Raw genomic sequence first — 24417 nt, forward strand, 5'->3', positions numbered from 1 at the left:
AGGGTTTGGCAGCCCTTTGCACCTTTGGGGACCACAGTGGCATTTATTTATCCTAGGGCCCTCAGAATATTCTCCCCAAACCCACTGGAAGCACATTATGCCCAAAAGTTTCAGGGGGGTTCAACAAAAGAGTAAAAATAAAACAAGATACGATGGCAGTTGACAGAAAAATGCCAAACAGCAGAGGATACTGCATTATAACCATTGAGGGTTTGAAGATTGTTAAAATGTAAGCAAGAAGCCAGAAACTTTCAAAGGCAGTGAAATGCAGGGACCACATCTGGCATGTGGATTCTATGGGATTTAATTGTGAGCTATCTCCAAAGAACAAAGGCGCAAACCACTCTGTATTTTCTGCTTTCTCTCTAGAAAAGGGTCAGAGGCAACAGCTGATGAATATCAAGAAATTCCTTTACTACAAAAGGGCAGAGTTGACTATATTTGAGACCTGTGACAACATGTAATGGGGAGAGACTACTAAGCAAGGAGAAGCATAACAACAGGCCATGAAAATATGGAGAACAAATATCCATTCAGAAGTCCTTTCTGTTCCTCTTTTCTCTTCTTCCTCTTAATTAATCCCCTTTACTTGATTCTCCTCTTTCTTTTTGAAGAGTCTGGAAGTTAAGCCTCTCTCATTTAAGTATAAACCTCTTCCTTCCATCCGTCCTAAGCTTTTCTGCATTTCCCTTACTTCCTGTCTTTTTCTTATGAGAACATGAGCTTTGCCATATTAAGTCATAACCTTTATATGTGAGGGCTTTTCATTAGTTTTAGCAGTCTGAAACTGAGTGGAATTTTGAACAATTTTCACAAGTACCTTTCATGATATTATAAGTTGTCATATTAATTCCCAACTTCAGTTTTTCCATTTGAAGTGTCCTAATTTTTTTGTAGTTTGTCTGTATACAGTAAGTAAGCTTGATTATTTTAATTTTCTATTCATACCAAATATACATTCAGCATGGCATTTTTAACCCTTTTTGGTGGTACTTAAAATGTTGCCTTTTTTTGGCACGTGTAGCTGGACATCTGGCTAATGTCATGGTAATAATAATTATATCAAACATGGTAACTATTTATTGAACACTCAGTAGCAGAAACTGTGTTCAGTAATATATTGAGAACTTATGCCCCCACTTTCCCTAAATATTAATTTGCTCACCTTTCAGATGAGGAAAGTGAACTTGAGAGAGGTCAAGTGACAGGGAGATCTTGAAGCCCAGCTGTCCCCCAAGTCCATGTCTCAGGAAATAGACTGTATTTCCCAAATAATAACTTGATTCCTCAAATGTTTATTTTTATTCTTTTCCTGTAATTTTTATTGTGTTATGTATGCCCTCTCATACCTTCACTACAGAATAGTACCTACTTAATTTTGTTTTAACCATAATTTATCATAGAATTATTTTGTCACTTAAGCAAAAGATAGACTATCCCTTAAAAATAAAAATAAAAACGTTAAATTGAAAAGAAATCAAATATTTCCTTAGGCATTTTAAGTACTTAATGATTTTCTGTGAGAATTTCCTTAACTTCTTTTTTTGTGCTTCATACATGGTTTTTGTCGATGATTCGGGATGAATTTAGAGGTGGAAAAATTAACCTAGAAAAAACTCACAAATTACTTGAAAAATTAGATATTCAGTGCAATTATGTTCATGTGAAATCTATTTTTAAGGTGAGATAATATCCACCCCTTGTCTGCCCCACCCTATGAAGGACTTAATCCAATATAGGGGAAATGTCAACAGCTACTTGGATGCTTTCTACAGAAAATACATATGAAAAATTAGTCTCTTGAGAATTAAAGCAATTAATTATGCTAAATATATTTACAATCAAGAAGGAGAGAATTTAGGTAGGAGATAAAATAAGTTAATGGTAAAATTTGAAATAATACCAGATTATTAATTTAGCATAATTAGCTGAAGATACAAGAATGTTCATGTAAGATTAGGATTGGTCATATGATTAGATCAAAATCACATAAATGAAGAAATGGTAAATGGATTAGATGTTAGTGATTTATAGAAGGAAAAAGAAGTCTTGAGAAAAATGGTATTTTACTCACTTCAAAGTAGAAAATCATGCCAGAAGTTTTCTTTGTTTGAAGAACTAGTGGGGATGGAAACTGGATCAATTTTTTCACTAAAGGACAGAGGGAAAGATCATCAATAAGTAAGAAAAATCCAACCACTCAGCTGAGTTTTGTGCTAGGAAATGGCAAATTTCTTGGCAAATCAAGTAAAAATACTGGATTGGCTACTTAAGTTAAGAAGATGGAAATCCTGAATATGATACTGTTTTCTGAAAGTGACTACCCAGATAACAGTCTGTGAAATTCTTACCATTAATACAAACTGGGAAACCTGTGTTACCTGCCTGTAAGCTAACCAGTTAGCCTGATATAATTTCATGGATGACGGCCGAGGCAGGCTTTTGGTTCAGAGAAAATAGCCTTGTTACAAAAATAGCCATTGCAAGGGTATCAGCATTTTGGTGCTATTTCTCCAAGTCTCAATTCCCAAAGCATGATGTGAAGAGGGCCAACTGACAGAAGCACATGCCCTGGGTTGTCTTATCAGAGAGGGACCTCAAGTTTAAGGAACCCAAATCTTTTATTACAGGAAGTAAGCCTGTCTGATCTTTGCCCTGGAGGGTGCCCTTATCATTATTATCATGCACAGTAAAGAAACCTGCTTTTTCCCCTCGAGGGAGATATTATCTTTTCATCATGCAAACATCCTTGAAAAGCTAGTTCTGAAGTAAGTGTTGGTGCCTCTGCTGGAAAACCTGCAGAGACACAGGAGACCATGGAGCAGCCCTATCAAGTACTTCTCTCAACAAGATTTAGCCCCCATGTTTACAAATCACAAAGAGGAGGTTCAAAAAAAAAAAAGCTGCACTTCTCAAGAGACTGCAGTAAAAGACAAAAGTTTCAGATTGTTTTTTATGAATGCAAGTAGTCCGTGCTGCCATAAACTATCAGAATTTTAAGCAACTCATGTCTAATACTATACCTGAAGAACACAAGGTTTGTGAAAGATCTTCACAAGTAGAACTTCCCCCCAGTGGTATCACTCAATGGGAGAACCAAATAAGTACTTTTTTGGTTTAATAAAATTCACGTTCAACACAACAGAGAGGTAATATATTAAATCTGTATCAAATGTGAAATGTGATCAATCTTATTCAGTGATTATCAGGTTGCTTTGCATTACCTGCAAAATGAAGATATGTGTCTGAGATGTACTTGAGTAAAGTGCATGCCCTATTAAAAAGTGTTATGTAAAATGTGCAACAGTTCTAACAGGTAAAGAAATAGGTCACTAATTGATATTAACAATTATTTAAACGCGAGAGGGTGAAGGTCTAGTTTGTTTAGCAAAACCTTTCTGGAATGGCTATGAAAATAATTTTTATAATTGAGGGACAGAGATTGCTTAGAATTCTTTAAAAACCTCTTTAAAATGGCCTCAAATAATTTAAGCATAAATTGCATATAAACAAGGCTGATGATCATGACAAGAAATTGTTATCAAAATAATTCCCCTAGGCCCTTGAATAGATGATACTTTGTTGCCTTTGGCTACACTGCCATATATGCATTAAGAAATTAATTAAATAGAATGCTAGGGAAGGTGTATTGGCTAATGAAATTTTCTGGATAGCTAAAAATTAAGCTTCTTAAACATTGGACGGTTTGCTTCAACTTTTGTTGTTTATCTTTCCAAAATTCACGGTACACCTTGTAGCCAGAGTAAATGCAATGAATCTTAAAGAATCTTATTTTGGTGACCAAAATCTTCCAGCTTCTCAGGGCTATTGTTATTGGCAAGCTCAATGGGCGTGGAGATTCTTCACTCCATCAGATCTTCCCTGTTCAGTACTTGGCAAATCAGAAATTTCCCTAAGCAAATGTCTTAACCTGCAGAATGGGGAAACTAATATAGTTATCTTGCCGGATTGTGCTGAATAGTAAATATTATTTGTGAATGTATCTAGTATAAGGCTTGGAAAAAAGTAGGCACTCAATAAATATTATTTGAAGTATATCAATCATAATTGTTCAAAAATATAGGAAGTTGCATTACATTTATTGATTTCTTAAGAAGCTGGCATAAATTCTGATGTGAATTTATTTTCTTATTGGGTGAATATTTACTATGAAATTTAAGTAAAGAAGGTGTACCTTTATGACCCTGGCAAAATATTCACATTTTCATTTTACAAAATCAATTCTTGAGCCATGACGTGGGGAGCAATTCTGTAAGATTTTGTTTTATCCCTTTATTAAAAAAAAACTTTATTGCTTTTACCATTGTCATTAATTTGTAGCATACAATATATTTTATAAGAAATATTCTGTGTCATTTCAACAGAATATTACTAGTCTGAGATTACATTCTTGATTGTTAGTTGAGTATGAAATAGCATCCTTCTTAATTTTAAGAATTCATATTATTATAGGACTTACCTTAAGTTTTCAAATTCTCTAAGCAGTTAACAGCCATTATTAAATCTATAGGATGTCCATGGGACTGTTAGAAACTGGATTGTAAAAAATTAATAAAGTGCTCTCTCTCTCACTTCTCTCTCTCTCATCAGGAGGAAAAGAAATACAGAAATTACTATTTTATAAGTAGATAATAATAAATATCATAGTTAATAATTACAGGGAATCTGAGAAGACAGAGACTCAAACTTGGGCATCTATAACAGAGGCTGTGGTACAGAGAGCATTCTTATTGTCCCTCGAAGAATAAGAAGCAGTATATGTAGATAACAGTGTGAGAAGTGCTTGATGAATAAAAGGTAACGATGTATGACTTGCACATTGGATGTATGCAAGGAAGCGATGAGGAGTGCTAGGTATGGCCAGATCACAAAAGTCCTGAGGTAGGCTACAGAGTTTGGATATTTTTTTTATAGACGATGGGTAGCCATTGAACTTTTCTGAGGAGGGAAATAGTGCAAAGTTTAGGATATATCTGGCAGTAGTGTAGAGTGGTTTGAAAGTTAGAAGGTAGAGAGAGGAGGTAAAGTATTTCTCTGCTGTGTCTGCCCTACAAATCTGCAACTTGGGTCAATTCAGCTACATATTGTTTTGTTCCACCGCAAGTTTATGATTTCCTATTTTAGTTGGTCTGCCACAGTCTAAGCTTATTTTTAATCTTCTCTCAAAAATAAATAGCTCCATATCCTTTTCTCTTTTTTATTTTTTTATTTATTTTATTTTTTTTAAATTTTTTTTTTCAACGTTTATTTATTTTTGGGACAGAGAGAGACAGAGCATGAATGGGGGAGGGGCAGAGAGAGAGGGAGACACAGAATCGGAAACAGGCTCCAGGCTCTGAGCCATCAGCCCAGAGCCCGACGCGGGGCTCGAACTCACGGACCGTGAGATCGTGACCTGGCTGAAGTCGGACGCTTAACCGACTGCGCCACCCAGGCGCCCCTCCTTTTCTCTTTTTTAAAAAAATTTTAATTATTTTTGAGAGAGAAAGAGACAGAGAGACAGAGCATGAGTGGGGAATGGGAAGAGAGAGGGAGACACAGTATCTGAAGCAGGCTCCAGGCTTTCAGCATAAAGCCTGATGCAGGGCTCCGAACTCACAAAGACTGAGACCATGACCCAAGCCAAAGTTGGACGCTTAAACAACTGAGCCACCCAGGCACCCCACTCCATATCCTTTTCTAAAAGTTATATTCTCTCCTGTAGCAAATAAACTGAAAGACACCTTTACATTTCTTTCTCCATTTCCTCAATGATTCATTGCAATAAATTTTGCCTTCATACCTACCTTGAAAACCTCTATTTTTAAAATGGTAAATACAATGGTTAGGCTCTCTGTGCATTTTATTTATCCCTCTTTTCTTCAACTACTCCTATTCTCACTTCTATGACATCACTTTTTTTTTTTGAAAATTTCTGAACTTTCCTTTTCCATCTGTCCTTAATTTTCTTTCTTTTTACTTTACATAGAATTCCTGAACAATCTTATTAACTTTTCTTTTTTTTCCAGTTTTATTGAGATGTAATTGACATATAACATTGTCTTAGTTTTAGGTGTACAACATGATTTGACATACATTGAATTGTATGTATATATTGAAAAGTGATTAACAAGTTTAGCAAACATCCATCAGCTCACATAGGTACAAATTTCTTTTTCTTGTTATTAGAACTTTGAAGATAACTCTTGTAGCAACTTTCAAATATGCAATATGTTATTACTAATTTAGTTACCAGGCTGTGTATTACATCAGCAGAACATGTTATTATATATCCTACATCAGTGTTAGCTATGGTCATCATGTATATTTCATCCCTAGTACTTGTTTATCTTATAATTTCAAAATTGTACCTTTTGACCACTGTCACCCAGTTCTTCCACCCCACCACCCCTGCCTCAGGCAACCATCAGTCTGTTCTCTGTCTCTATTAGATCAGTTTGTTTAGATTCCACATATACGTGAGATCATATAGTATTTGTCTTTCTTTGTCTGACTTACTTCACTACATAAGGGCCTCAAGCTTCATCCATGATGTCAAAATTTATAGAATTTCTTTCTTTTCTATGGAAGAATAATATCTTATTCACATTTTCTTTATTCATCTGTTGATAGACACTTAGGTTGCTTCCATGTCTTGGTTATTGTAAATATGGCTCAAATAAACATGGAGGTACAGATACCTTTTCAAAATAGTGATTTTGTTTCCTTTCACTAAATATCAGGAAATGGAATTGTATGATATGTAGTTCTATTTTTAATTTTTTGAGTAATCTTCATATTGTTTATAACCCTTATTTGAATTCTTTATTAGGTAAATTGCTTATCTCTGTTTCATTAAGATCTGTTTCTGGGGTTTTATCTTGTTCTTTTATTTGGAACATATTCCTGTATTTCTTCATTTTTTTTTTTTTTTTTTTTACTGTCTGTGTTAGTTTCTGTGCATTAGATAGAACAGCCACCTCCACCAGTTTTGAAGGAGTGGCCTTGTTTAGAAGAAGAACCTTATTGTTCATCCCAGACTTAGCTTTTGTTTGTCTCTCAACCTTTGCAATTGTCCAAGCAGCCTGCTTTATTCTTAGTGGCTCCCAGTCACTGAGGGAGTGCCAAGACCCATCAGTGTTCCTAAGGGGAGGATCCCAGTCAGCACCTAGATGTGGGCTGATTAGATCCCTCAGGCAGTAGCTTATAAAGTATACAAACAGACCTCTTTCAGGGAAAGACTGGAAACAAATGTCTCTGTCATCTCCCTCTGCACCAAGCTCCTGAGGGACAACTAGACAAGGATTTTCTCTTTGTTTACCACAATTCTGCTGAACCTGTGAGCACAAACCTCTGAGTGGCAGCTGTAAAAGCTGGAGTGCCAGATATGTACACACACGTGTTTCAGGGAGATATTAGTGATCTGGAGGGAGATAGAGGGAAAGCAGAAAGATGGTACCTACTGGCTTCCCTGGTCTCTGGGGAAGACTGTAGGGCCCCAATACCTGTGTTAGATTAGAAGCATGACTCTCAGGCTATGGCTTTTAAGGTGACCAAGTAGGCCTCTTTCAAGGAAAAACTACATGTTAGTTTATACCTCCGTGCTAAGCTCTGGCGGAGACTAGCCACCAAGAGTCCTTGTGAGCTGTTAAGAACTCTTTACTATAGTTTTGTGGATCTTGTGGACACAAGCTCCAGTTGGCCTTCAGAACTAGGTATTTGTAGGACTTATCTCTCAGGTGGAAGTCTTAAAATTTGGGGCATTACAAGTTAGACCCAAACCCTTCACTCCTCAGGGAGAGCTGAGGGTTGTGTGTTCACTCTCAATTATATGTCATCCTGTTGGGGGTGATGTCTGTGGAGAGATTGTGTCTCAGCCTCTCCTACCCATTTTGATATAGAATTTTTTCTCATTTGCTCAATATATAGGCAAGTTAGTTCACTTAGCTAGTTTCCAGGTATCTTTCAGAGGGAATTGTCCCATATATAGCTGTATATTTGGTATGTCTTTGGAAGGAGGTGAGTTCTGGACTTTCCTATGTCACCACCTTGTTGACTTTCAATGGCTTCCATTACTACTTTAACGGGAACAAAGCACAAATTTTCTATCCTGAACAACAAAACCATATACACGCTACTATTTGTTCATCGCCTGCCATATTCTAGGCCCTGTGTTAGGTTTTTGCATGCACTATTTTATTTTATTTTATTTTTTTTTTAAATTTTTTTTCAACGTTTTTTTATTTATTTATGGGACAGACAGAGACAGAGCATGAACGGGGGAGGGGCAGAGAGAGAGGGAGACACAGAATCGGAAACAGGCTCCAGGCTCCGAGCCATCAGCCCAGAGCCTGACGCGGGGCTCGAACTCACGGACCGTGAGATCGTGACCTGGCTGAAGTCGGACGCTTAACCGACTGCGCCACCCAGGCGCCCCTTGCATGCACTATTTTAACAAACATCCGAGGAAGTCGTTACTAGCCTCTTTTTACACATTAAGATATTGAGGTGAGGAATGTTGATATGGTTTATATCATATTACTGTGGAGATTCATATCTGGATCTGTCTGCCTGCAAAATCCTTGTTTTTTCTCCAGTAATACATTAGTCCCACTTCCCATCCCAATCGTCTACTAGTTGTCTTGGCTTAGATGAAGATACTTCAAATTTAATATGTTTAAGTAACCATCTTTCCCTTCAAAAGTGTCGTCTTCTCTTTTCTTGGTGATGGAAGCACCATTCTTTCAGTTATTGAAGCCAGAAACCTGGGAGATTCCGGGACTCGTCCTTTTACCTTACCTCCACATCCAATTTTCAAATCTTTTAAGGTGTATTTTATTTCTACACAAAGTCAATTGGTCTCCAACTATTTGCTACTCAAGGCGTGCTCCTCAGACTAGCATTTCTGGCATCCCTTGGGAGCTTGTTAGAAATGTAGCATCAGACGTACTGAAGCTGACTGTGCATTTTAACAAGTCCCTTGGTGACTTATATGTCCATTAAAATTTGAATAGCCCTATGAACTGGTTCCTTGCTTTGAATCCTAGCATCTCCCCTCTTTATAGCTGCCATAGTAGTCTTTCTAAAACAAAATCTGTATGATTTACCTCATTAAAGCTCATCAGCAACTCACTGGTTGAGAATGAAGTCTGAGGGCCTCAGGGCCAAGGGCCCCTTAGATACAGTTTTGACTTCACCTTTCTCTCTCTCACTGAAGCTTTACTAACATCCTCTCTAATAACCTGTTTTGTACTGTTACGTGTTTATTTACTCTGATCCCAACAATTAGAATAACCCTTCTCCCCATTTTCAGGCAACTATCTTCCTTGTCATTGAAAGCTCATCTCCAGGATCACCTTTTCTATAAAGACTCTCTTTTTGTCTCCAAGAAGAATCACTGAACTTTCTTTGTCTGTTGTGTATAAAGTTTCTATTATAACACTTTCATACTTGCTTTCCTTTTCTAGAATATGAACGCCCAGAGGGTTCTGATAAGGTGCTGCCTTTACATCCTTATTACCCAATTTCATTTCTGCTTCAAATATTTAGTTAGGAAGAAAGGGAAGACAGAAGACAAAGTTGCTAAGCAGGTTCAAGTAGTATGTCAGGGGCGCCTAAGTGGCTTGGTGGGTTATGCGTCTGACTTGATTTTGGCTCAGGTCATGATCTCACAGTTTGAGATTGAGCCCCACATTGAGCTCTGCACTGACAGTGCAGAGCCTGCCTGGGATTCTCTCTCTCCCTCTCTTTCTGCCCCTCCCCGGCTCACATGTGCTTGCTTTCTCTCTCTCTCTCTCTCTCTCAAATAAATAAACTTTAACAAAATTAAAAAAAAATAAGTTAATATGTCAGATCCTGTGATATATTTAGAATACTTTGTTTTTAGTGTAATTTTACAGACAAGTTTAAAACACCTCATCTTAATTTAAAAGTAAATTCTATGTTTTGATAGATCAACTTTCTTATATGGTTGTTTATTTTAAGTGACATCTCATCTTTTTACTAGCAAACTAAGCAGTGGAAACCGGGAACAACATGAAAAGCTTTGATTCTGTTCTCTGAACGTATACTATCAGAATATCAATAGAATTATTTTAATATGTTCTTTTAGCTTCATGTTTTCAACCATACATTTAAACATACAGTCACTGATGTCCTATGCTAGGGTAGGTCCAGTACTAGGCATTGGAATAAAAAGAATAAAATATCTATCTTCATGGCATTTATGATCTTAAGGTATGAGATATGTTTTTAAATTATACATAAACATTGAATGAGTTTTTTGATAAAGTTCTTTTTATAATGCCTTGTAAAAAAAAACACTTAATGAATATTTTTTTAAACAAAACTGGCTTCATTACTCTTATTTTATGCTGTACTTATAAATGATTAATATGTAACATTTCTAAAAGCTACAATATTCCCTAACGTGGAGCCTGGCATTTTGCATATTTTCTATGATGTGTATTTAAAAATATCTTTTCTTATTCTTCCTAGGTTTAGGGATATATTAACTCCTTTATCCAATTAAATGCACATATTTCACCAGAATTACAACATTGTTTAGGTGATAGATCATATTCTGAATACCTCCAGCCAGGCACTCTTTTAGGTACCAAGAGTATAAGAAAAAAAATGGCAAACTTCCTATCCAAGGCAATTCTAGAAGGGATTTAGAAAAAAAAGGCTTTCACTCCAGTGTAATAAACTCTATATAGAAGAAGATGCAGAGTCTTATAAAAACTGAGAGGCAGGGGGATATCTAATGTGGCCTGGGAGAAGACAGGGACTTTGGGAAGACTTCTAGAGTAAGACACTTTTTTCAATAGTCAGTAAAAATAAAAATAAAAATAAATAAATAAATAAATAAATAAATAAATAAATAAATAAATAAATTAAAAAAAATGAAAAAAAGAATGAGTAAAAATTAGTAGGTTAGGAAGTTAAAGAAGGGTATTCCAGACAGAAGAAACAGCCTATTCAGTAGCAAGAGAGCTTGTTACTTATGCTATAACTAATTCAGAGCGCCAAAAGTATGAGGTACAAGGAAGAAAGGAATGAGAGCAGTTGCCATTAGTGACATCTTAAAGGACCCTGGATGCCAGACAATGCAGTTTGGATTTTGTCTGGAAGACAAAAAAGAAATACTGAGCAATTTAAGAGGTAGTTGAAGGGACTGGATTTGTATTTTGCACAATTTAATTTTGCTTATATACTGTCAATATGCACAGTGGTGTATTGATTGACATGTATGTCTTTTTTCCTGCTGCTTTTCTGTGGGATTGGGGACAATTGACATATGATTTCTGAACTCCATTTTCCTCCTACAGGGGAGATATTAAATTAATACATTGTTATTCTATCTGCTTCAGCCACTATTATGTGTCTCAGCCCTCAGATTTGAATCTTTCTTGCTCATCACTTTCCTTCTTCCCTCTTCCCCTGCTGCCAATGCTGTTACCCAGACTCCATGATTAGTGACTTTTGTTGCTTTCCATTTCCTTCTCTTTCTACTAAAATTAAAACTTCCCATCTTCAGTAATACAATTTTCACGTGTTGTGTGGGGTTTTTAATTTTTGGCAATTTAATTAATTTTTGATGGTTGACTCCTTTGGGTAGGATCAATTACAGCAATTATTTGGATTTGTGAAATTTTGTTTGAACTCTACACCTTTAATGCTTTCTAGTATCAGATGACAACTTTGATCTTTTGGGAAAAACAAAACAGAACAAGTCAGATTGCCAAGTTTAAACCTTGCCCGAAAGTAATAAAACTGTTATTACTTAGTGGATAATGTATTTTATTTTACACTGCTATTTAGTAGGACTGTAATTTTTAATTTATACAATTTTATATAACAAAATTTTCAGGAATTATGGGCGCACTTTGGTTTTTATGGGCTTGTTAAAGATCTTATAACAAATTATGAGTGGGATGGGGCTAAAATAAAGTAAATTTAATTCTATAACATTGACTTATGTAGACTTCAAAATCCAGGATTTAAAAATAGTAAGTCGAATCTTGTTAGTCAACTAAGATAAATTGATAATATGAATTACTCTAAGATTACATAATTTTAAGGAGCTATTTTAATGAGCTCTGGGCCCAATTTGACAACCATAGATCCCAGCCTTTCTGTCAAACTTATCTCCGTCTCATTCCCACCTGGGGCTTTATTTCAGTCCCTGCTTCTGCAAGTTGCTTCGTACACATGGATTAATGTTCGTTTGTGAACTGAACTGGTGCTCTTCCTGTTTGATTCCCAGCTCCGACTGCCTCTTGGATCCCTCATATCAAACTGGTCTACTACTGAAATTTTGCTGATGAAATGAGTAGATCATTTCCACCATGTTTACCCCGTGTTGTACCCTGGGGATTCATTTTATAGGCACAAGTGCAAAAGAGGAAACACTAGGCTGGATGATGTGAGGGAAGCAGAACTTGACAAAATATAACCATACATTGATATTTGCAGCTACCATTTAATGTATCTCCAGTCCTCACAGCAATTTGATGACATAGGTAGTGCTATCCTCACTATGCAGATGAAGCTCAGAGAGTTTAATTTAATTATGAAGCTCAGAGAGTTTAATTTATATGTCCCAAGTTCCCATCTATTTTGGAGCTAGGAATGTAATGTTCGCTCCTTCTACTTACAAATGGTCAGATTTCACCACATTACAATGGCCCTTCAACACATGTTCCTTGTACTCAAGCTCTTTACAATGTAATGAGAAAGAATGTCAATAAATAGCCTCTTTTGAAATTAAATTTCCTTCTAAGGTATACTTCCTATACCCCCCCCCTTTTTTTTTTGTAAATGATTCTACTAGTTTTTATTCTAACTCTCCCTGATTCTAGACATTCCTGACTTCTCTCTCTCATGCATGTAAAATTTAATAAGTTGAGTCCTTCTGACTTCTCTGTTCATAATTTTGCTGATACCAGTTCTTTTGTTTCTACTCACCACCTCCTGCCTGGATTGCATCTTCTCTGATCCATCTTACAGTTCTATCTCTTCCAATTGGTTATGCAAACTAATCATTCTAAGCTTTTACTTCTGCTAGTCATTTTGCTACTCAGAAACCTCACAGTGTTTCTGTTACTTTTAGTAACTGGACCCAGCCCACTTTGTGTCTGTCTCATAAAGTTCAAACATGAATCTTCCAGAAGAGCCAGGTGAATCCACTCTTTCTTATTGGAACCTAACTTGTTTGTCCCTGCCCCCAATTCTTCAGTGATTATGTACATTCCACTTCCTTAAGATACATAACTACTGCATTTACTGTAGTATTACCGCCACTATTGGAGTTTCTGTAGCTTACAGTGACCTTGAATGTCTGATTTACTCTGATGTTTACACATACCTGTGGCATGAGATTACATACTGTCTGGTTTTAAGAAGGTACTGAAGGAGAGTGGAAGAGAAAAATGAAATGTATAATTGAAAGACAACCTAGAATCCTGGTGATTTCCCACACCTTTTTCCATTCCCAATGTGGCCACTGGGTTTTAGGTGGTGATTTTTCACTTTGGCGTCATTTCGTGCAGTTTTATAGATTTTATTTGAGATGTGAATCCAATGTAAGATTCATCTTCCTTCACATATTGGTTGTTTTATACATTATACAAATACTCTAACTCATTTATTTTGTGTTTTTTATATTCACCATGTGAGCCCACCAGTCTTTTTTTTTAAGTAGGATAATGACAGGCTGAAGCAAGGAAGAATCACCATAGAAGAATTTAGATCAATTTATCGAATTATTGCGCACAGAGAAGAAATTGTTGAGATTTTCAACACGTATTCTGGTAACCAGAAATTTCTTGTTGAAAAAAACCTGCTCCAATTTTTGATACAAGAACAGTATATACTTGACATGAGTCAAAATATTGCTTTTGAGATCATTCAGAAATATGAGCCTATTGAAGAAGGTATGCTTGCATTTCAAAGTTTTATCAAATATTTAAATGCAATGTACTTTTTATGAATTACAGTTCTCAAATTCAAATTTTTGAATGGGTCAAATTTGTTCTGGATAAAATAAAATATTGGCAGTTTTATTTCTATATTTTATAGACTGTATATAAAGCTTTTAGGAAACTACATTGTGTAAACAATTACATTCTTTCCTACCTCATTGTCCAGCTTCTTCTTCTTCTTCTTTTTTTTTAACTGCTTCAGTATATCTCGTAAGTGTTCAGAAATGAGCTTAGGCATGGAAAGCAGGATGAAATTCTGTTATGTGTACTGTAATGAAAGAAAGCATATTCACTTTCATTAATAAGAGGAAAACCAAGTAATAGGCAGTTTTCTACTTTCATACATTACATTATTGAAAATATATAGAAATATTAAATTAGCTAAGTGAAAACTATTCTAGGAAATGAATAAAATATTATAAAATTACTACTTTCTCCATTGTCTATACACGTAATTGTCTACAACATTTCATAAACATTAAATTTTGTTTGCTCTTCCTTCACTTTTGAATATAATCATCTGGTCTAAACTAAATGGCCATCTAAGCTAATAATGTATCAGAGAAAACTAATCTAGGTGATCAGTGGCCAGACCACTGAATACACTTGAGTTAGTGGGGAGAGAGTAAAAAATTAGCAGGAGGCAGACTTCTGGGGTTCTGCAATGTTTTGTTCTTTGAGCTGGGTGCTGGTTTTCTAGATGTTTAGCTTATGGAATTTCATTGGCCTATGATATATGTATTTTCTTGTATGTATTTTTAAAATATTAAAAAATCAGAGATTAAATAATATACTCTCTACTTGAATGTTGATATAGAACAACTAAGGGTACTCATTAGAAAAAAAATTTGTTTCGACAGTAAAATTAGAAATAGTATCATTATTAATTTTAAATATTTTAGAAATATGCTTTACTATTGAATAAGTGAGATGTAATTTTTATACAGTTAACGTTATTTCTGCATCCTTTTATTTTTTATAGTTAAGAGAGCACATCGGATGTCATTTGAAGGTTTTATAAGATACATGGGTTCATCTGAATGTCTAATATTTAAACCTGATTGTGGAAGAGTTTATCAAGATATGACTCAACCACTAAATGATTATTTTATTTCAAGTTCACATAATACCTACTTGATATCTGACCAGTTACTGGGACCAAGTGACCTTTGGGGATATGTAAGGTATTTATTTTGATTTTTATAACCATTACATCTTAAAACACTTGGAATTTCCAATAAGTGGTAATTCACAGTGAAAGTAGGCTTGCATGTTGTACAAAAACATAGGAAAAAGAAATTTTGATTTGTGCATCTCTTGGAGAGCCATCCTTTGGGTGGCTATATAATTATTCTGTGTTTTAGTATCATTCATTTTCCTTCTAATTCTGTCTGTTGACCTCCTCTGCCTGGTTATTGGCCCGAGGTTTCCTGAATAATTTGGATATTTCTTATAGAAAATCATATGAAGAAGAATTTTCTTATCTTATTTAGCCAAGACAGCTCAGATTTCCAAAAATGTGGTTAAAATTAATTCCCAGACATCAACACACAATGCTATAAGTGAAATCAACACATAAATAGATAAATTATATACTTCGGCATTTATAGATGATAGATAGATAGGTAGCTAGATGATAGATTTACATAGCTTAAAAGCAATTCATTATACACCTCTAATTTTGCATTCTACAATGTATCACACTGTCAATACCAGTCTTCAATTTAGTCAGCCAGCTGAGAATACATTGGTGAACAAGATTTTCAGAGCTGCTATGCTCATGTGTTCATGAGAATAGACATAATAAGCAGGTAAACAGATATAGTCATATAGAGAAAGTGAACTAGGGTAACATAACAGGGTGGGGGGTGTTACTTTAGTTAAAGGGTTAGGAAAGGCTTCTCAAGAGGTGATATAGTTTGGTCTGAGTGATGATAAAGAGGAAACCTCAGAAATTCTTTGTAGGAAGGGCATGCTAAATCGAAGAAATAGTAAGTGCTTAGCATGTTCAAATGAGAGAAAGCAAGTGTGTCTGGAAACAAGTGGAGAATGAGGAGAAATGAGCTTGAGGAAGTAGACAGGACTAGTTTATGAGAGCCTTTGAAGCCACGGAAGGGAGACTGGATTTTATTCCAGTGGTATTGGGAAGCAATTGGAGAGGTTTTCCTTAAAACAATGTCATAATTTATTTACTTTTTACTGCGCAGGAAAGACTGATGGTGCAAAAGTGGAGGTAAAAGATGATTGGGGAAGATATTGTAATGGTGCAGGTGGTGATGGTTATTTAGAAGATGAATTCATGAGGCAGGTGTTGAGATCAGTGGTTGAATTTGAAATATTTTAAGAAGGCAGAGCCACAAAGACTTATCAGGTGATTTGAAGGGAGGTGTGAGGGAGAGAGAGTACAGTCAAGATTTTGGCCTGATGACTTAGCACATGGCGATACTATCGACAGTGATAGTGAAGCATGAGGAAGCTGGTGTAGGGTGTGAGGCAAAAGCAAGAATGTAGTAGTTTCCACATTCAGCTGAGATACCAATTCATTATCAATTGGCTAGGTTGGGGGTGCCTGGGTGGCTCAGTCGGTTAAGCTTCCGACTCTTGATTTTTGCTCAGATCATGATCTCCTGGTTCCTGAGTTCAAGCCCCATTTCAAGCCCCACATTGGGGCTGGCAGTGTAGAGCCTGCTTGGAATTCTCTCTCTCCCTTTCTCTCTGTGCCTCTCCCATTCATGACCTCTCCCTCTCTCTCAAATAGAAAGAAAGAAAGAAACATTTGAAAAAATGGCTAGGTCAGACAGTCAGTTAAGCGTATGTGTCTGGGACTTGGAAGAAATATCCAGACTAGAAAAATAAAATTGGAAGTCATCATCATATAGATGATATTCAAAGCTATGTGACTGGTTGACATAATTAAGGAAAACATGGATAGAAAAGATATAATTCCATGATAATATGAAACTTACAAATAAACATAGCTTCTCCAGTTGAAAAAAGAAAACACATAAATCCACAAGCTCAGAAATTATCCATTTAAAAATCTATAAGAATTCATAGCTATACTTTCATTACAGAAATTTTTACTCACACTTAATTACTTTATTTTTTAAAACAGAAAATATGCATTTTAATCACGTTGATTTAGAAATGCAGAAAATTTACTTTTGAATGAAGAAAATGTTCCACCCAACTAAACATTTAAATTTAAATTTAATTGTATTTTTTCCTCTGTTTGTTTACCCACTTGTGCAAGATACAGTCTTAGAATGCAAGTTTTTCAAAATTTCTCTATTCATCAGAGGTGGTATAATGTAATGTTTATTGATTAATGTTAAGCTTCTGGTGCTGATCTTTCCTCTCTTTCACTCCTCTGTTAATTATGACAGATACAACCTCTTTAAGTCTCAACTTCTTCATCTCTAAAAAAGGAAAACTAGCATTAACTGCCTTATAGCATAATCCATGAAAAGCCCCTTAAACTTATTGAAATGGAACATTTTTTTACTGAGTGACAGAAAAATTTCTATTATTCATTTCTAAAAAGGGCACTCAGTGTGAAATAGTAGAATGTGGCTTCCACAACACCACTGGGGAAGACACAACTTCCTTTTTTGTGCCTCTGAATAAAAGGAGTTGGCCTGACACAGTGCAATCCACTCAAATCATTTTTGCTGGGGACCAAACCATGTACTTGAAATAAGCAGTTTGGTAAAGTTTGGCTTGATCTAAGGATAAAAAATTAAAGTTATGTAGAGAAGTAGCAAGAACCAGTATTAGTCAGGTTGTCCTTCATGAAAAGTTTTCTTTCACAATTTTGTTTTTGGTAATTTTTTGTTTTCCCAGCAGAGCGTTTATTCTCCGGTAGCAGCCCAGAGTACTGATATGCTGTAGTGATAAAAAGGGCAAGACAATTTACTTTGACAATCAACCAAATAATGCAAACATTTTTAAATGGCAATTAATAGAGTTTACAAATAGATATTGCTTCTTCTCCAATTTAAAATCTAAATACATAAGTAAATCCACAAGATGAGAAACACATTCATTTTGAATTCTACAAATACAGCCCAATTGAGGACTTGTATGTAAAATTAGACAGTCACCTTATTCACCCATGGAAATATCTATAGGTAAACACAATTTTCTTAGAAGAACATTCTAGGTCATTTCTCCAACACAAGGACAAGCAGACTAACAAAACTCTGAAATTTTACATTACAGTGCCTCACTATAGATGTGAATAAAGCCATGTGCACTTAAAAAGTAAAAACAAAGTGGTCTTAAAAAACAAACCTCAAGAAATAATTTATTAATTATTTAATTTTATATTTTCCATTGTTTCAGAAAATATAGATGAGATTTGCAAATTTTCTTCCCCTCTAATCCTCTACTTCCTCAGATTACCTCCATCTTTTGTCTATATTATTCCCGAGGAGCATAAGGTCTCTATGTTTTTAATTCAACACCTGGATTTTGGGGTCATAATTGCTTTAGTTTTTCTCAGTTAACACTCCTATGTAAATATTTCTCACGTCATCTGCTTTGAAAATAGACTAAATTTGACCCCCCAAAGAAGTATTAAATTGAAAAGGTCTATTTTCTCATATGGTCTTTGATACTCTATATTTCTGTTTGTAAGAACTGTTGATTCTGTATCAAGTACTTGGTGCTGGGACCACACTCCCTTCTGTTATGGCTGAGGTCAGGGTTTTTCAGGTCTTCATATTTGAGGTCAGATCATTCTTTGCTGTGGGAGCTGTTTCTGTGCATGGTAAAATGTTTAGCAGTAACCCTGGCTTCTATCCACTAGATGTCAGTTGCAAATCTCCTTTCCATTCCAAGTTGTGGCCCAAAAGTGTCTCCAGACATTGCCAAAAGTCTCCTAGGAGGCAAAATTGTCCTTACTGAAGACCACTGGACAAGAGACAGGGGGATAACCCAATATTCTTCTTGCAAAACAAGTGTTAACTTGGTTTTCTATGAGAAAAATATCTCCATGTATGGCAGGGGACTTCTTTGATCTACTCCCTGACCCATGGCTATCTATTCTAAGATCCTAGGTCTCAGGTCAGCCTTCTTTTCATTCAATCTCTCCTCCAAGATTGTATTTTAGGAGATCACTCTGTCTGCCTTCCACGTTTCTTCTTACATCCCTATAATTCCCATTTTTTTCTTACTAAAAACACAATAAATGTTTATCGATAGTGAACTATATATAACAAACATTTTTTTGAGACTGAAATTTTAGTTCCTGCCCTTGTAGAAATTAGAGTGTAAGGAATAGGGAGAAATTGCAGGATTCAGAGTCAATAGCACTACACGTTGCACCATCCTGATGGTGCTGGAACTGGGGTTGGTACATATCGCTTCCACCTCAGGCTGTGCTCACAGAAAATAAGAAAAGTGTGTTCAGTTTAACACGACAACTTGTCTTTATTATGGATTCAGTTCTGCATTTATTGCAAAATCACAAATAGCCTTTGTGATTTTTCATACTGTGGTATATATTTTTAATGATCCAGAATTGACCATTTATTTTGTTTAAATTTTGTTAGTGCCCTTGTGAAAGGATGCCGTTGTCTGGAAATTGACTGCTGGGATGGATCACAAAATGAACCCATTGTATACCATGGTTATACACTCACCAGCAAGCTTTTGTTTAAAACAGTTATCCAAGCAATACACAAATATGCATTCTTAGTACGTGCGTATCTTTGTTAAATTATAGTTATCTAAACACGATATAATTTACTTGCTTCAAAATCCTATAATGCTTGGCCTTAGTTTAGATCAGTGATATTTCAAATTGTGTGTTATGATTTTTGTAGTATATAGTTAAAGGTAGATTTACTGAAGTTAATCTCAGGTAGTAAGATGCATGTTTCAGGAAATTTTTTGTTTAATTACATATTATATGTATATAGATAGATAGATAGATAGATAGATAGATAGATAGATAGATATAGATATAGATATAGATATAGATATATATGAGTGTGTGTGTGTGTGTGTGTACTGTGTCACAATGTAAAATATATTTCTTACCATGAGTTGAGGTACAGGCAAAAAATGTTTGAGAAATACTGGTCTATATAATAGTAAATATTTTACCAATATTCAATTACCTTACTTTCAATACATGAGATAAAATGTGTCAAAAATGTGTTATACAGATTGTTGAAATTTTTTATGACTATGATGGCAGCTATTCATACAGCAAAGAATTTTTTTTTTAAAGCTTAGTTTTTTGAGAGAGAGAGAGAGACAGAGGATCTGAAGGGGGCTATGTGCTGACAGCAGAGAGCCCAATATGGGGCTTGATCCCCTAAACCATGAGATCATGACCTGAGCTGAAGTTGGACACTTAACTGACTGAGCCACCCAGGGACCCCAAGCAAAGTATGCTTAGAAGTTTATTTTGGGTTTAAAAATTATTGTTGGATTTATTAAAGTTATGGATTCACAGATCTAGTTCTGAGCACTTCTAAATTCAGCCTACAAATAAATTAGTGTATAAATTGAGTAGGATTGAATGGGTGTTAACAATCACTCAATTTTATTATTTTATTTATTTATATTTTTTTAATTTTTTTAATGTTTTATTTATTTCTAAGACAGAGAGAGACAGAGCATGAGTGGGGATGGGGTAGAGAGAGAGGGAGACATAGAATCCGAAGCAGGCTCCAGGCTCCGAGCTCTCAGCACAGAGCCCGACGCGAGGCTCGAACTCATGAACCATGAGATTATGACCTGAGCCAAAGTTGGACGCTCAGCCAACTGAGCCACCCAGGTGCCCACAATCACTCAATTTTAAATAAGACTTGGTTTTATTTACAAACGTGGCTAATTAAGCACCTTTAGGTATTTTAAATTATTTTTATAAAGTTAGAATATTTGTTTCTTTCTTAAGTACTTCAATTGCTGTGCCATTGAAGAGATTTAACAAAATCTTACTGAGTACTTAAACAGTACATATCTAAGAAATTAAAACTTAGAATTTGATAAACCTAAAGTTCTCCTCAGTAGGTCAATACATTATCTATAAATATAAACATAACTTAAAAATCACAAATTTAAATCAACTGCCTTATTATTTGAGAGTGCAAAATACTAAAAATGTGCAAAGTATTCATATAAAATATGGAACATTTCTATTTTTAGTATAAAACATTGATATATGGCATTGATTCTCTTATGATTTCTAAATTCTCTGATGACTTCTAAATTTATACCTCTACCCCAATTTCTCCCTTGAACTCCATACAATATAGACATGTACATGTTTGACATCTCCACTTGCATATTTAACAGAACATTTTTAGAACTGACCCCAGATCTTCCTCTTCCGCCCATGGTCTTCCCCATCTCAGTTACTGCTAACTCCTGAGTTCAAGCCTAAATTGTTGTTGTCAACTTTAATCCCCCCCCCCCCTCATTTCTCTCCAATCCTTAAATAAGTTCTTTAGCAAATCCTCTTGGGTCTATTTTCAAAATATACACTGAGTTTAACTCCTCCTCCCCATTCTCACTGTCACTGTGCTGAATAACTGACATCGCCTCTCACTTGGATTATTGCAGTGGCTTCTTATCCAATGTTCCTGCTTTTTTCCCTGTCCCCCTGCAGTTTCATCTTAATGTTTCAGTCAGAGTGACTTTTTGGTAAGTCAAATAATGTCATTCCGCTTCTCAAAACCTTCAGTCCCACTCAAAATACAAACTAAAAGCCATGTTTAACCTGTTTTCTCTTACCTCCAACTTCTACTCGTCTCTCCCTTATGCACATGGCCATGCTAGCTTCCTTACTCTTCTCCAGACACATCTCAGGGCCCTTGCAACTCCTATTCCCTTTATCTGAAATACTCTTCCCAAATATTTGCATAGCAGACCCTCTCACTTCATTCAGGGTGGGTAACTGAGGAAATAGAGGCAATCTTAAAATTCAAAGGCCTCACAAGGATGGAAACCCCTACGGTTTTTAAGACTCGAAGAGAAAAAGATGGAATGAAAAAAAAAAAGCTTTGAGCCAACTCAATGAGACTTCTCAGTTGAACAGGGTGACTCATTTTTGCAGCAAAGGTTAGAATGAAGCTTCAATTTTCTACTTGAGATAGTCACCATTAATTTGGGGAAGAGAGAGCAGTAAGATAAAATAGATTTGATAATTATGATGAGGTAAGAACTTTGGGTACAGTTGCTGGCAACTGTAACTTACTAGAAGCAAGCATATAAGAAGTCTAAATTTTGAAGGGAATTACATTGCCAAAAACACAACACAATACAACAGAACAAAATAAAACACAACTCTGACTCTTAGGTGAGCCTTAAAACAACTCTTGGTCAAGAAGTGAGCTGCAAAAGTTGCCTGACATTAAGGAAAGCAAATTCCTCAACACCTACTTTAGATGTGGCCAAGGATATGGGGCACCTGGGTGGCTCAATTGGTTAACGTCTGACTCTTGGTTTCAGCTCAGGTCATGATCTCACGGTTTGTGAGTTTAAGCTCTGCATCGGGCTCTATGCTGACACCGTGGAGCCTGCTTGAGATTCTCTCTCTCTTTCTTTCTCTCCCCCCTCTTTTGCTTTCTCAAAATAAATAAATAAACTTAAAAAAATAAAACAAGAAGAAGAAGAAAAAATGTGGCCAAGGATAAAAAACAAGAGGGCCTTCCCTGAAGGTGGAGCCAAGGACCACAGAAGACCCCCCCCCCCAAAAAAAAGATCAACTCTCCCCAGTTAGTGCAGTCAGGGCTAATTGAAAAACCTCTCTGCTAGGATATCACTTTGCCTAGTTTTAAAATCACTTTTTATATTTGGGAAAATTTTTTACACTGTTCTCTTGATGTTAGATAGAGTCAGTGTATATGGGAATAGGTATGAGGTTATGATAGTAGGCTGAATAAGTGCCCACAAAAGTTCTAATTCCTGGATCCTGTAAATTTATTTTATTTGGAAAAAGAGTCTTTGCAAATTTGATGAAATCAAGGACCTAGAGATGAGGAGATTATCCTGGTTGAGCTGGGTAGGCTCTAATGCCATACAGAGGAGGAGATGATATGAAGATGAGGGGCAGAGATGGGAGTGATATGGCCACAGTCAAGGAATAGAACCACCAACCACCAGAAGCTGTAAAAGGCAAGGAATAGATCTCCCTTAGAGCCTTCTCCCGCCTTGATTTTAGCTGGTGAAACAGATTTTAAAATTGTGGCCCCAAGAATTGTGAAAGACTAAATTTCCATTGTTTCAGGCAACCAAGTTTTTGGTAAATTGCTATAGTAGCCACAAGCTACTAATATACTCAGACATTAAACAAGCATAATGTCCTATTCAAAACTCTGTGATAATGCAAGGACCTTGCAAGTCCTTGGCTTGTTTACAAATTGGTAAATTTGTGCCCTAGTAATTATATAGGCTGAAAATCTCTTTGTAAAGTAATCTTTACTTAATAGATTCTCTTTATTATTATATCCTTATCTTTGTTTCTAATTATAAAGCAATGAGTTTTGATTGTAGAATTTAAAACTAAAAAAGTAGAAAATTAAGTTTCCTCTACTTACTGGTGTTAAACTTTTCCCTTCACATTTAAAAATATCGAGGGGTGCCTGGGTGACTCAGTCAGTTGTGCGTCTGGCTTTGGCTCAGGTCATGATCTCCCAGTTTGTGGGTACGAGCCCCGCATCAGGCTCTGTGCTGACAGCTTAGAGCCTGGAGCCTGCTTCGAATTCTGTGTCTCCCTCTTTCTCTGCTCCTCCCCTGCTCATGCTCTGTCTCTCTCTCTCCTTCAAAAAGAAATAAAAACATTAAAAAATTAGAATTAAAAAATATCAAAATAAATATATATATGATAAGCAAACATATATATGCTTCAAATATTAACGTGTAGAATTTTACTCTTCAGCAACTTGTATTTTTCCTCGTAAGACTATATTATAGATAACTTCCTATAGCAGTATATATAGCATTACCTCCTTCTTACCAGGTTTGTATCATTCCTTTAAGGAGATATGGCATAATTTATTTAAACAATACCAACTGTTGGATGCTTCCGTTGTTGCCTATATTTCTACTATAAACAGTAACAATCTTCCTTTTTATACAGATTTAATGTTCCCTGTTATGTCAAACTCAAAAGTACTTTCAGTTTAAAGAATACTTATTTTGCAAAGGTACAGAACGTTGAATGTAAGTTTTAAGATAGATTAATTGCTTCTGTTAATTGCATTACAATCATTGAGGAGTTCTGATCAGTAACCGTAGTAATGGTTAATTTTTTAGACATCTGACTACCCAGTGGTGCTCTCTTTAGAAAATCACTGCTCCCCTTCCCAACAAGAAGTGATGGCAGACACTTTGCAGTCTGTTTTTGGAGATGCCTTGCTTTCTGATATGCTTGATGATTTTCCAGACAAACTACCTTCACCAGAGGTAACATTTT

General features: G+C 35.7%; 1 protein-coding gene across 3 annotated transcripts in view; it reads left to right on the plus strand.

The window, feature by feature from the left end:
• Positions 1-24417, plus strand: part of PLCZ1 (phospholipase C zeta 1) — a 46111-nt gene that overhangs the window by 207 nt on the left and 21487 nt on the right. The window contains exons 2-7 of one of the 3 annotated variants that reach the window (XM_086713954.1): positions 370-525; positions 1558-1681; positions 13706-13937; positions 14968-15169; positions 19541-19685; positions 24258-24407. In XM_086713954.1, coding sequence (XP_086570080.1) covers positions 515-525; positions 1558-1681; positions 13706-13937; positions 14968-15169; positions 19541-19685; positions 24258-24407 — 864 coding nt within the window. In that variant the 5' untranslated portion in view covers positions 370-514. The remainder of the gene's footprint in view (positions 1-369; positions 526-1557; positions 1682-13705; positions 13938-14967; positions 15170-19540; positions 19686-24257; positions 24408-24417) is intronic. The other 2 variants (XM_086713955.1, XM_086713957.1) reach the window with 2 other exon arrangements.

The sequence above is a fragment of the Puma concolor genome, chromosome B4, assembly GCF_028749965.1.
Source record: "Puma concolor isolate L17-30 chromosome B4, mPumCon1.1.hap2, whole genome shotgun sequence".
NCBI classification, from domain to species: Eukaryota; Metazoa; Chordata; class Mammalia; order Carnivora; family Felidae; genus Puma; species Puma concolor.